This window comes from Aspergillus pseudotamarii (genome assembly GCF_009193445.1).
Source record: "Aspergillus pseudotamarii strain CBS 117625 unplaced genomic scaffold BDV38scaffold_127, whole genome shotgun sequence".
In the NCBI taxonomy this organism is placed as follows: Eukaryota; Fungi; Ascomycota; class Eurotiomycetes; order Eurotiales; family Aspergillaceae; genus Aspergillus; species Aspergillus pseudotamarii.
Genome location: NW_022475141.1, coordinates 38,440 through 51,866, shown reverse-complemented (window position 1 = coordinate 51,866; position 13,427 = coordinate 38,440). Strand labels below are relative to the sequence as shown.

At 46.8% G+C, this 13,427-nt stretch overlaps 4 protein-coding genes across 4 annotated transcripts; 1 reads left to right on the top strand and 3 right to left on the bottom strand.

Moving 5' to 3' along the window:
- Positions 1 to 6,565: 6,565 nt before the first annotated feature.
- BDV38DRAFT_289035 (thioesterase family protein) lies at positions 6,566 to 7,474 on the top strand (the record flags this gene model as incomplete). Its single annotated transcript, XM_032061158.1, has 1 exon — positions 6,566 to 7,474. The coding sequence occupies one exon, from the start codon at positions 6,566 to 6,568 to the stop codon at positions 7,472 to 7,474; it is 909 nt and encodes a 302-aa protein (XP_031907151.1).
- A 109-nt stretch (positions 7,475 to 7,583) lies between these two features.
- BDV38DRAFT_33690 (ClpP/crotonase-like domain-containing protein) lies at positions 7,584 to 8,746 on the bottom strand. Its single transcript, XM_032063188.1, has one exon. It carries the CDS (start codon positions 8,578 to 8,580, stop codon positions 7,693 to 7,695), a length of 888 nt encoding a protein of 295 aa, XP_031907150.1. The 5' UTR covers positions 8,581 to 8,746; the 3' UTR covers positions 7,584 to 7,692.
- BDV38DRAFT_33689 (type 1 glutamine amidotransferase domain-containing protein) lies at positions 8,747 to 9,766 on the bottom strand. The gene has a single exon (XM_032063187.1). The coding sequence runs from the start codon at positions 9,673 to 9,675 to the stop codon at positions 8,914 to 8,916; it is 762 nt and encodes a 253-aa protein (XP_031907149.1). The 5' UTR covers positions 9,676 to 9,766; the 3' UTR covers positions 8,747 to 8,913.
- A 300-nt stretch (positions 9,767 to 10,066) lies between these two features.
- BDV38DRAFT_265531 (uncharacterized protein) lies at positions 10,067 to 11,387 on the bottom strand. The gene is made up of 2 exons (XM_032056361.1): positions 10,725 to 11,387; positions 10,067 to 10,667 (listed from the first exon to the last, which is right to left on the bottom strand). Exons 1-2 carry the CDS (start codon positions 11,000 to 11,002, stop codon positions 10,259 to 10,261), a joined length of 687 nt encoding a protein of 228 aa, XP_031907148.1. The 5' UTR covers positions 11,003 to 11,387; the 3' UTR covers positions 10,067 to 10,258.
- Between the last annotated feature and the right edge of the window lie 2,040 nt (positions 11,388 to 13,427).

The window sequence follows — 13,427 nt, the reverse complement described above, 5'->3', positions numbered from 1 at the left end:
TTATATTTTGACTGGTATTTTAGATATGTATCGGGGTTCTGGTGATCCAACGCTTGGCTCCGGGTGGCTTCAGATGCCTTCACTGTAACACATTTAGCTCATATACCAAATATATGCTGTAAAAGGCCATACAGTCAACCGCATTTGCAACACTGCCTCTTATTCCGTGGATCCTTAAAGGGTCTTGAAAACAGGCGCGTTGTGCTAAGGACATGAACCCATGACGTATCGACGAAAAGGTTAATGCGCGTGTAGGGTCAACCCCTCTACTTGTCACCATACGAAGCACTGGCAGGTTTTGGGCCCTGTCCTCCCACTGAAGGGTCCATGATTCTCGTCCTTTCGGGGGAGTCCTTGCCAGTAACTCATCAATGGTCCGTATTCCCTTGAAAGCCTTATCCACAATACCTGCAACGATAACATAGAAGGCAAAGTTCCTTCCAAGGACTTCCTGCTCGCGAATCCAAGTTTTTGGACTATTTATGTTTTTATTAATTGTAGATCACACTGAAAATACTGGGAGCACTTACACCAGCTTCTCATCGTAGCGATGCCCTTTAAGGAACTCGGGATCTATTGTGACCCAGTATTTGATCCTTTTGTCTGACCCCCATTGGAGATTAAAACTTAGATGCTTCAAGTAGAGGTAAGTATATAGATTAGCTAAAGCTACTCTATTCCGCCGACATACCTTATAGTAGAGGCTTTCATTACTACCTCGGTAAGCACTAGACTCAACAATAGCGCCAGCTCTAGCACCAGAGTTAGAAAATAATGAGAGAGCAAATGCTTCCTGGAATCTATAGCGCTCGTGGACATAATCATGACCATCTTCTTCAAAGAGATGTCTAAGAAGTAGATCAAGATCCCTAGCGGTCACCAGGAATTTCTCTCGGTGTTTTGTCTCCAATCCATATTTTTGTGTCAGTTCAGTCCGAATATACTTTGAATATCCAATTTAATCAGTTCGGAGCCATTTGAAGGATGTAGGGGAGCACAGACATTATAGACATCGTCCTTGACATTATTCGGCAATTTTCGACAGGTGTTTTTCTCCCATTCGCCAATAAAGCAGGAAAGATTATGGCACACTGAATGCTGCGATGGGAGGTTTCCTTTGCGTTGAGCAATATAACTCTCCGAGAAAAGCTTTAAAATCTGGTTAGGAGGGTCAGGTTCCTCCTTTGTAAAGTATCTGTCTTCGGGTTCATTTCGGGACAACATCCACCTGTGATGATTAGTCATCCATGCAAGGAACGGAGGTTAAATATATTTACATCTTCCACCTTTCGACGGCCAGATCATATCTTTGATCAGTAGCTGGAGCCCGTTGCTTATGGCAAACCCTGTTTTCTTTATTTCCCTGCTCTTGTTGGTACTCTTGAGTGAAGCCGCGTAACTCGCCGAGCTTGCGAAGCTCCTCTACCTTTCGTCGTCGTTGCTCTTCTTTAGATATATCCGACATGTTGTCACGTGGTATCGGCAGATGTAGATGATAACACCAGGGCAAAGTCAGGAAAAGATTGGAAGAGAGAATAAAATCTTTGACGAAGCGCAAAAGATACCCTCCCTATTTATTTCATATGATGGAGACACTAGGATAGCTCAATGTGCGATTGAGCCTGTACTAAATCATCTAGCTCACCCAGCTCACCCGGCTCACCCATGTTCTGAAAAGGATCACCCAGCTCACCCGCACTCACCCTACAACTTAGCGTCGCTCACCCATAAAGCAGCGAGCCCCAGAGGGCGCCACTGTCCTTTGGCCGAGCTTACACAGTTGGCTTAAGTACGGCTGAGCGGACGGGAAGCCCTGTTCTCCACACCCTGTGGTCGTATGTACTGAATTGCTACTTCCAAAGATCTATCTGTGTCGTTATCCAGACAAAATTTCAGTATATATTTAGGAATTTTATAGATCTTGGCTGATATCCTGGCTAGGAGTTCGATGACCACTGGCATCCCGGAATATGTCGTTAGGAATGCGGCCTCATGTCAACACGTTGAAACAGAAGAACATCATCAGTCAGATACTATTTGGGTATGATTACGAACGGGGCTGTTGTCAAGAGCAGCGGTAATAATCGGGCTGGCACAGGCCCTCCCAGAATGAGAGACCGAAATCCAAACTATCAGCAAGAAGTCGTGCTGCAACCCACGGCTGTCTAGACAATCTCAGAATATTGCACCAGTAAGATAGAAAGAATAGAAAGTACGAACTAATAACTCCTCGTATTTCTTATGGATTAATTTATAACATCAGTAGCTACATAATTTTGTATACTATCTTGTTACCAGAGAACTATAAAACTATATTGAAGTGAACTTAATTGAATTCAACCGCCATTAAAAGCGACCATACACAGATCGCGATTTCATAAATATTTATGCCTGGGAAGAAAATACATGAGACTACAGGAGACTCTTAATATTGTTGAAAGTCTATAGATGGAACGCCCTCCTATGACTATGAAAACCTTGTAATTAACGTGCCCTGTATATTATCGGGATGCTACTTAGAAGTTGTAACCTCGTATCCGAGCTGCGTGGAGGTTGTATAATAAGGTTCCCAGAGAAAGCGATAGAACAATATATCCGGCCCCTTGCGCATAGAGAACTCGGCCGAACCGGAACTTCGGAGTCTATACCCGCTGCCTCTTCAATGATGTACAGTAGCCTATGCGACCATCTGACCCCATACAGCGGGTCTGGGACCCCTTTGATTATAGAGTACGGCTTTTCTAGAAGTAGGGAAAAGCCAGAATCAGTGTACTGCCTGTATAATCTCCACTGCCTGCCTTTTTGCCTACATAGTATCCTTACCCAGTTGACGGAACTTTTACCCCGATAAGTAAATATTCTTTGTTAAAGAATTTTGAACGTGGTAGCGGCGTGGTAAGATACACAGACCTATCAAGGGAAAACAGGATTTGAATGAGGCGTAGCAAAAGTATAAGAGACTAGCGAGGCAAGTCAGCCTGAGAAGGCAATGAGTTGGAGTATAGCAGTTAGTTTTAAATGAACACGTGGGGGAACCCAACCAAGAATGATGCCCATTGCAGTTCCTTGCGGAGCAGTTCAAAGCCCGAGATCGACACTAGATGAGCCTCTGATTTGTCCGACGAAAGTCCCCCTGCCATCCAATTCAGACACCAAAATACGCACGGACATTTCCTTGCATAACACTTTTGTGGGTCCAAGCGCAGGAGAACTGCCAGACACGAATCTATGGACGGAGGCTACTGTCAATCTCGGGTGATGCGCACATCCGAGGAGGCCGCAGATGCCTTGTCAGTATCCAGATCCACACCTGTGTCACCCACGAACAAGTCTAGACCAGGAGAATTCTGCTAGATTCCCTAACTAGGCACAGTCTAGGACCACTACTAGCTAAATTGCCCAGGTATGTGCATGGAGAGGAGAAATGAGATGAAATGCCTTGCAGTGCAGATCGATTCTGTTGACTTGACATCCAAGCCAGAGACATCTGTCACGGTTCAGAACCAGCGGTCAGACTCCTGAACTCACCAGCTTTCTGATCTAAACAATTCAAAAACAGTCTAGTGGATCTATCTATCATAGGGCAAAACAACCATCCAACAAAGATACGAACTCTGTTGTCACTAGCGCTATAGTTCATATGTCACGAAGATAAGGTTTGCATGCTGGATTCTTACTTCGGAACTAATCCGAATTGTGATACTCTAAATTCTAAGTCTGAGGGGCTAGAGCCTCTACCTAGACGACATAGATATCAACCATAAGGCTACCGTCATTGATGTTGTGACCCGGTTAACTTCGATGTGGCCATGTTACTCTGCATTCATCGGAAACCGGTCTTATCTTGTGGGTGGATCTCAGCATAGTAGACAGTAAACTTCTTGGAACACTTGGGAATCATTTGGTATTGAAGATGTACTGTATACTTTGGATGAAAAATCGCTATATTACCGCTAAGCCTCCAAACACCTGTCTTCCTACAGCCTGCTTTTAATTTCAAACACCACATTTCCCCCATAATGTATACGTGGGCATGTGAGACTGCTCAGTAGGCTCTGCATTGTATCCGTGATTTCTGCTTGAAGTCGTATAGCGTTGTCGATATATTCAAGGGTCGTTGCGCCATCAAGATTTATTTCGCCCCTCACTGCCGCCTCGTGCACGCCATGCGAGAGTTGCTCTATTAAATGGGACAGGGCTTCACTGAGCTCGGATAGCTATGATGAAGGTCAGCGTGATGTAATTGCTAACATATAAACCAGTAGTATCCAAGACTGACAGATGTGAGATATGCTGCCGCAGCTGCGGACTTTCTCTGTTGATCACCAGAGGCGGACAGTCTGTTATATGAGAGTATTAGATTTTACAGAACACCCTCGATGAGCAGAAGGAAGAGCATACAGGTTTCCGATCGAGTGGGACATTGTAAATGGAGGATCTTTCGTGTGGTTTACCAGATAATCAGCAAAGGCCAAGTAGCTGTCATAAGATGAAAGGATAATATTGTAACAGGAAATGACAGGAAAGTGATATTGCTAATATTTAAATAGGAAGGATTATACGAATGATGCATGGGCCATACAATCGGCCGTGGTGATGCGGACGGTACTTTTGGCACACTATACCAAGTAGTTGGTAGTGATCTGAGGTGTATCAATTGGGACTAGTCTTCACGCCTCATGCAACTGATCAGTGGCATTGCAGCATTGTTAGTGTTATCCATTGTGGCGCTGTGATGAACGAAGAACAATATATTTGTTCGTGACTGCATCTCGATATCTTGGCGTTGCGGCTGCCCGACGATTGGCTCACGTGTGAGAGCTAACGAACGCTTCGTAATATTAAGACTTACTCTAATGGCACATTGAGCCTAGCAGGGGGTCAATTATTGGAACCACCATGATCGTCATTCCGTGGCGTCAGTAACTTTAGTGGCTGCAAGAAGCCAATGACTACTGTACGTAAATTATTGCTCTCCACACTGGGCCCTTTTAGCCGCAACAGTTCGCAACATATTTGCCTCACCCCTCCGGTGTTGGGAGAAACCGGGGTTTGAATTAGGTAATTATTCTAGACATGTTAGACATATATATATATGAATTATAGAAGTTCTATACCGTTGGATAATCTATGTCATACTTTAACGTTGTAGGGTGGCGTGCAATAACAAAATACCACGAAACAGAAATACGAGGGAGAAGGAAAACGTACATACAATAATCAAGCCACATATTTCACTACTAAGGATTTTTAAAAAACCTAGATGTACCACACAGAATCCACGCCCCTGAGCATCCTCCTACTGAATTAAGCTACTGTATTCAGAAGGGATCTTGAGGCGACGTCCAAAATTAAAGGATATTACCAAGTCGGCAAGCATCTAATCATTTTAACGAACTCCGTCATAGTCCCCCACACATGAACCACTGGAACCAGTCTGAAATATGATAGGAAGATCACAGGGTGCGACAGAAAACTTGGTTCACCAACTTCTACCTACACCGTCGATATGGCAGCTTCAATTTATACTGAACCCCCGCCCATTCTATGTGATTCCTCACAACAAGTACTGGGCCCTAACAAGACAGCAACTCCCGAGTCTCTACCAACCTATTATATCTACAGATAAAAAATGGCGGGCTACTGCCTAAGGCAAATAGCTTCGGCGCTACACAGGGTTTGTCAAAACGCCAGATGATGGAGGGAATGAAAGCTTATGCCACATACCGGTGATGACGAGCCTTGTATTTTTCCTTTATCGGCAGGTTCCACGGGGTATGTTAGTAGCCGCCTGAAAAACGACAATGATGTTTTATATCTCCGTGCGCATATGAATTTAAAGGAAGAGCGCGTCACCTCGAGGACGTAGCTTGAGCAAGAAATCAAATCCATGTGCCGTTGTCTGGTAGCCACAATCTTCGGTAGGATGTGATGGTGCATGTCCACGAGCCAATGCACCATATCTCTTATCTCTTATGCGTAGGTCAATAGTTTGGCTTTCCCGAGAGCTAACATCGGACGGCATGGATAGAATAAATCCCACGTGGAATTTACACAAGCTTCTGACCCCAGATTACAATATCTCGGGCCGCTGTCGGGTATGGAGCCCTAACACGTGGCCTTGAGAAGAGAACCAATAGCGGCGGCATATACGGGAATACTATTGCACTCTCTGAAGTAGATCAATACCATATCTCATCAGGTGCATATGAGAAGAGTGGCACAATGTTGTAGCTGTACGATTTGCTAATACGACGAGTCGTGTCTGATTGAACTTGACCATGATTTTGTGTTGATGTAAATGAGAATATGACCGTACTAGATTTGAGGTCTCTTTTAAACATGGAAACTAAGACTTTAAGGACCCAATAACTTCTTGCCTCGGGACATCGACTTATTGCTCCACAATGACATTATATAAAGGTGGACCCGAGATCATAGTAGGTTGAATCCCTCTGGTTAACGTTTCTGCCAGCATAAGACCTCGCGTTCTCTCGTTATATCTTGTCGCTCGATTGTTACTTTTGTTTTGCCTCCCAATCAGGAACACAGTTATCAACGCACCATGATCACTTTCAATCAACAAATAGCGGTCGAGGCACTAGGGCCCAACTTGTACGGGTCGGTCATGCCGCCAACAAGTATGGGCGTCCTGGCTTCGTATGCATATGGAGGAAATACGCTAGCTGTAGCGGTCAACGCCGCTTATCAAACGGTTCAATCCTCATTCCACCTGTACTCAATCTGTGGGCATTTCGTCCGTGCCGCGAAAACAGATCGCAGACTCATCTGCCAAATCGAAAGAGTCAGAGAGACTCGTACCTTTCAGACTCGGATTATCCGAGTGAGCCAGGAGGCAGACGATGGCTCGGCTCAGCTCTGTTTCATCGCGTCGGCGGATTTCCATATCGAAGAACCACGCTCCATGGTGATATATTCAACACTTCCACAGACTAAGCTGCCGCTTAGCGACACCGTTATCTCGCTCACAGCCGCGCAGACACCAACTGAACATGGACTATACCAAAATATCGAGCGGTTTTTGGATATGCAGCCGGTGACTCTTGCGGCCAGCACAAACGAGGAAGTTGAGGAGCGGAAAAGCTCTTCCTCTGCACCGTCGAAATTCTCGGCGGAAAGATTCCGCGCACAGACGCCCCTGAGAAGTGAGGCTGAACAGATATCGGCATTGGCTTTTTATATGGACAAAGGCCTGGCTTATATACCGGCGAATCACAGTGGTTATCCACTGACCGAAGCCAGTGCTTGCGCCAGTCTTGACTTTTCGCTTCGATTGTTCACGCATGAGATCGATCTGCGACGGTGGCATCTGTCGGAAGCAACGACGTCTGTGGCTGGAAATGCTAGGGCCTTTAGTGAAGGGCGCGTATGGGATGAGAATGGTCGTCTGCTGGCTAGTATGACCCAGCAAACTCTGCTTCGCCCAAAGGCCGGTTTCCATCCACGCATTTGACGCCGGACTCACCAGCGACCGTCAATTCTAGGTATCTAGCCTTGTTGTTATCTTGGTCACTGAACATTATACATAGAATTGTCTTGCTATACATAGATATCTCAGCTGAATATAAAGCATCCGATGACTCGTGAGTCCTGAGTTAGAAATGATAGAGCAATAACGAACGACACGATACGTATTTATTTCAATATAGTTGCCTGCACCCATTAAGACCGTTATAGCACACTCTTCCACACCTTCCGATACCTCTCCGATCTCGCCGGACTATCGCGCTCCTGTATAGCAGCTTTGAATCCTTTGTCCTTGCTCAGCTCCTGGAATGCAACACCTTCAGGCGAATTGCGGGTAATCCCGTCGAATATCGTAGAGAGTTTCTGGCTTCTGAGCAGAGGCCCCTCAATAAGACCATTTATCACCTGCTTTTGCATCCATAATTGATTCTGTGGAACCGACGCAATACGGTTTGCAAGCAATGTTACCGTTTCCTCTAACTCTCCCTCGGGCACCGCTTTAAGGACAAGTCCCATCTCCGCTGCTTCTGCTCCACTAATCAAGTCTCCAGTGAATAACATCCGCTTAGCCTTTTCAACACCAATCCGATAAGCCCACATAGCGGTGGTCGGACAACCCCAAACCCGACTCGGGGGATAGCCGATTCTTGCATTACTCGCCATGATGACCAGATCACAACACAGGGCGATATCACTTCCACCCGCCACCGCAGCACCATGCACCTGGGCAATAGTCGGTTTGTGGCTATGAAACAGTTCCGAGAAGCAGTCGGTATTTTCTTTCATCATAGCGTAGTCAATCAAGGGATCGTATCCCTTGGAGAGATCCTGTGATCCAGCCGTCTCTCCACGTATCGCGTTCTGGGAGTAGATGTCCAGATCATAGCCACCGCAGAATCCGGGCCCGTTCCCTTTCAGGATGATGCAGTGTACGGTAGGGTCTGCGTTCGCTAGTTTGACAGCACCCCGGAGATCCCTTGGGAGGTGTCCGTCGATTGCATTGAATCGGTCGGGACGGTTCAGGGTTATATATGCGATTTTGCCGCCTGGGGACTTTTCGTAGAGTATCGTTTTGAATGACTTGGCTTCCATTTTGGAAGAGTGTTAATCTCAGGGTTGTAGATGTCTAGTTATTGGAGATATAAATGGTGTAGATTACATCGTAGCCTTGCCTGTGGGTTACTTTCAACCTCGGCTCGGATGTTGGAGCCGGTGATCGCCCCGCATGTCGTATGGACAAGATCAAGGTTCACAATACCAAGAATAGTAGAGATAATATAGTCATTTTATGCTCTATTGGACTATCGTGGCATCTGCTATTTCGTTTCAACAGCTGAATTGCATAGCATAAAGGTCATAGTAGTGGATCTCGTTAAATGCGATGCTGATATACAATTCTCAATACAATCACCCCAACTTAGCAACTCAATGTACACCCAGCATTTGCAAAAACTGGTCTCCTAAAGCATTGGCAGCAGTAGGATTTGCGCCCGTAACAAGTTCGCGATCGACCGTAACACTGCCAATCTTCTCCTTTGCGCCTTCGATCATAATGGCGCCTTCATTGCGAAGGTCAGATTCGACTTTCTCGACCTCCCCACCCATCACCATCTCCATCACCCTCTCCTCCGCATCACTCCAAGAGGTAATCTTATACCCCGTATAGGCAAAGTCGCCATCCCCAGCATACTTGGTACTCAAAAACGCAAACGGCCCATGACAAATAGCAGCCGTGGGACGACTCTTGGCATGGAAATATCTCAGAATGCGACCGAGATCCTTATCAGCGCCCAGATCCCTCAACGGCGCATGTCCACCCGGGATGAACACGCCCGCAAATGAATCCAACTCGTCATCGCTAATGGAACTGAACGTGCGCGGGTGACTGAATCCGTTCTCCCGCTTCATGCGCTCAATCAGGTCGTTCTCTCGCCGGCGTTCGTAGAAGTTGCCCGCGAAGGCGAGGAGTGACTCGCTGTTGGGATCGGGTGTCGGTTCTTGGCCCTTGGGAGAGGCAAAGGTGACTTCGTACCCGGAGTCGAGGAGTTTCTGGAGTGGTTTAGCCAGTTCCATGAGGAAGAAGCCGGTGGGTTGGTCGACGACTTGGCCGGCATCTAAGCCGCTGGTTTTCTTTAGCGGGAAGGAGTCAGCGTCGCTGAGGATGATGAGGACTTTTTTGTCAGGCATGTTTAATAGGTGTAATCTGCTAGAGTTCGACAGTCTTGAACCAGTAGGTGTATTTTTGTCAATGAATTTTGCTGATAATTCGATATTTTATGTCCTTTTTTATATCTACCGTTATTGAAATGACATTAAAGTGACATCGGAATGACGTACCCAATCTGCGTTCAAATATTGAACAAAATTAATACGCAATTATTTTGTATGAAGTTCCTGGTTCCTGTTGGTATTCAATAAATAGTTTACTTTTATTCTTATATCATATTTTCATTCATAGTATGTTTCACGTGGGCTGACATATTTACGTGGCTCTGCTTACACTTCATAAAAGTAGAAAACTACAAACCCGAGAAACATTCCCTCCCCCAAGCCAACACTTTGTCCAGAAGGTATTCATGGCTCAATTGGCTATGTACATACAAGAGATGTCCTTCCTGGGTTTTTTTTTGTCTCGCGACAACGAACTTTTATACACAAATTATAAATGATTATGTTCAGAGTTGGGTTGTAAAAGGCTGATATCCTGACTGGCAAGGGGCTATTCCAGTCAATGCGATGAACAAAGGAAAGATAACAAAACGCAAAGTCCTCAAGGCTTGCTATAATGAATGGAGACGCTGTGTCGGGCATAAATGTTAGTCTGGGTAAAATAAGGGTCATAGTTGCTCTCTTCCATGGAGAGATCCTGCGACGGCGGATTGAGAGGCTGATTGGAGTGCCCAGTGCCAGATCGCAGCTGGGACCAGAAACTGCCCTGGCTGAGTTTGAAGAGTGGTTTGAGGTTAGGGAGGCAGGCGGCGATAATCCCCACGGTTGCTTCGATGCATGTCCATACCACGACGGGAACTTGGTTGTCTGTTATTGGTCGAGTGGTGAGCAAAGATTCAGGTGGATATGACCGTGGCTGGTTTAACTGTGGATACTTACACGTAACGTCAGGACCGGAGCGTGTAAGGTTGATCATGGCGACGAGGCGGACGATGTCGAAAATCAGGGTTCTGAGCATGGAGGGTTAGATATTGATTTCCCGGATAGAGCCAAGGAGGAGTACTGACAAACCACCAGTGACAAACACCCCGGAGAGCAGCACTCTCTGGGTCCTAGAGATTGGCAGTGCCCATACGCATTTCAAGGGCATGATGAGAAGAACCACATCGGTCAAGATGTTGGGGATTTGCTGGCCATAGTAATATTGGGCGGAGTCGAGACAGGATCCGGGCACCGTTGGGTCCCAAAACTTGTTGACCGGAAGACACAACAAGATCCCCACCACACAAACGGTCAGGGCCCAGAGGATGACGAAACCGGCGACGATATTGGCGGCGAGAATCATACGCGGAGTGGAGAACAAGCGCTTATAAAGGGCGAGGACGGATAGTTTAATAAAGGCGATGCAGCTGGTGTAAACCAAGGGATTGGACCATCCAATCTGATTTAATTAGTAAGTGGATCGCCGTGCACAAAAAACTGGAGACGCAAACCTTCAGATACACTGTGAGATTCTTCTGGGGAATCATCGTGATGTGGGAGCCCAGCCCGTTGAAAAGTACTGGCATCAGATTAGCCACCTGAACACGTGCATGCCGATGAAGGGATGGCATCAACTGGCCACCTACAGATTGTAACTCCGATTGAGCATCCATATTTAAAAAGCTACGGCAGAAATTAGCGAGGAGCCGGATAAAGAAGCTTCCAGAAGGTACGGTTGCATACAAGAGCGATCAAAATCAGATAATCATCCAAGTATAGTCGGGTGCCGTTTAACTTCCTCGCTAGAAGCCGGAGAGCGACAGCCGTTGTGGACAGGATAAAGGCAAAGTAGAGCGCGATGATGATGGACCGGCGTAGATTCTGATTGGGGTGTTCGAAATCCCCGGGGACGCCATCGTCTGGCATTGGTTGCTGAGACATGACAGGTAATCCGTCTAACACGGGAATAGGAAACCGAGATGGGCATGCACTGGAAGCAAATCCTAACGGCAGGTAGATGAAGGTTGTGGCTTCGAGTATTTGGAATCACCGTCTCGCGCGGTCCGTCGACGGGTTAATAAATACTCCCTACGTTCGAAGGTTGGACAGGGAGTTCGCGCATCGACACCCGTATATGTCATGTTCTTCATGTCTAGGGCGTCCGAAAATAAAAAGTCAATAAGTACCTGTGGGGAGGGAACGCCGATTCATCACATTGAGCGCCGAATTAATAGTGTAAGCAATAGATAGGCCAAGTCCAGGAGGATCCATTTACGTGCATCGATCAACATCGTTTACTAGCCATGTGGTTCTCATGAGGGGTATCCATGCACCGAGTCCATCCATCCCTGGCAAGGGCGAGCGTTGTGGGGTGTTCATCACAGCCTTGGGAATCAAAGACAAGGATCTCAGTTGCCGAGCGCCTTCCAAGGCCCTTGCAACCTTGACAGGTACCAACCTTGCTTCCGATGGAGTCATAGCCCCGATAAGCTTTGGGCGAGGAATGGCGGCGGTTGGATACATCAACTTTTCCCAGCCGACAGATCCGGTTCGTCTTATCCTCAGTGGTACACTGACACGCGTAAAACCTGCCGGGGAGCGTTGTGAAACGGGTGCGCTCTATCCAAAGCTGCAGGGTGCCAACCTTGGTGTTCGCTCCGTGTATCGGTTGATATGAGCGATCATCGACAGATCGCAATAGAGACTGTGTTGAGGGTCGTTCCATCTCCAAGGGATGAGATTAGGGCTGGTGGTCAGGGCTCAGGACTCCTTACGCCCCGGTACGGATGGCCGCCAATCAGAAGCGCGCAGGAAGGCGGACGGTAACGGAACCCCGAAATTGACAAAACACTGTCCTTTTTCTCTGTTTCTCTTCAGTCGGGAAATTTGTGTCAAACTGACAGATCGCATTGTTCGCATGGACATACGAGTCTTTTGACTTTCCCCCCCTTGCGTTCCTAAGTTTGAAACTAATAATAATAGATTATATTCTCATTTGCTCCAGCCTCTTTTTCCCCACTTCAAGATGGAGTCGACCTCAAGCGAAGGGAGTTGTGGGGTCGAGTCATGTCAACATCCCTTCGAACTTTTGTCAACAAATAAATTGACCAATTCTATTTTCTGACCATTTTTCGTTGGTATTTTGCTCGGCAGGTCCAATTTAGGTACCATACCAATCTCAGGAGCTCTAAGATATGAAGTATTTATGTTATTTTAGTCTGGCCTTTTGATCCAACGTGACCACATATTTGAATGCGCCAAGCCCAACTGCGATACACGAGTCAATACGGGCTCGGCAATCGCCCAAGGGGGACAGGGAGATAACCGAACTATCAGACAAACAGGGCTAGTTGGTGGAGGCTTCCCCCTGCGCCGTTGATGCGCAAGTTTCTGCTCAAGCACATCACAAGGTAGGGCGCTAGAACACCATTGGTTTCGGTGCCAATAATTGCGGCCACTGGATGGGATATCGTCCCTTGCCGAACTTCTTTGCTACCAACTTGTGCGATGACAGCCTAAACACGACCAAAATTGGCAGTATTTGTCCTGGGACACTTGTGTTTCTCCTTTCTGGCTATACACACAATGGCTGGACCTCCAGGGGGCAGTGCTGACACAAGGAGGTTATCCCTTGACATCCAGGGTTAGCCATCATCTGAGACGTCGCATGTCACTTGGGGTTTTCTTGCACAACTTCACGCACAAACTTGGTGACACCCGCGTGGCAGGTCTGTAAGCACAAAAATACATCGTCGTTACCATCGTCTTGTCTCTAGTTGGCTGGGTTA

Coding starts and splice junctions, on each gene's coding strand:
- BDV38DRAFT_33690 (XM_032063188.1), bottom strand. CDS start 8,580: ATGGAAGCCAAGTCATTCAAAACGATACTCTACGAAAAGTCCCCAGGC.
- BDV38DRAFT_33689 (XM_032063187.1), bottom strand. CDS start 9,675: ATGCCTGACAAAAAAGTCCTCATCATCCTCAGCGACGCTGACTCCTTC.
- BDV38DRAFT_265531 (XM_032056361.1), bottom strand. CDS start 11,002: ATGATTCTCGCCGCCAATATCGTCGCCGGTTTCGTCATCCTCTGGGCC. Junction 10,668..10,724: donor GTGTTTGTCACTGGTGGTTT/GTCAGTACTCCT, acceptor CTCCATGCTCAG/AACCCTGATTTTCGACATCG.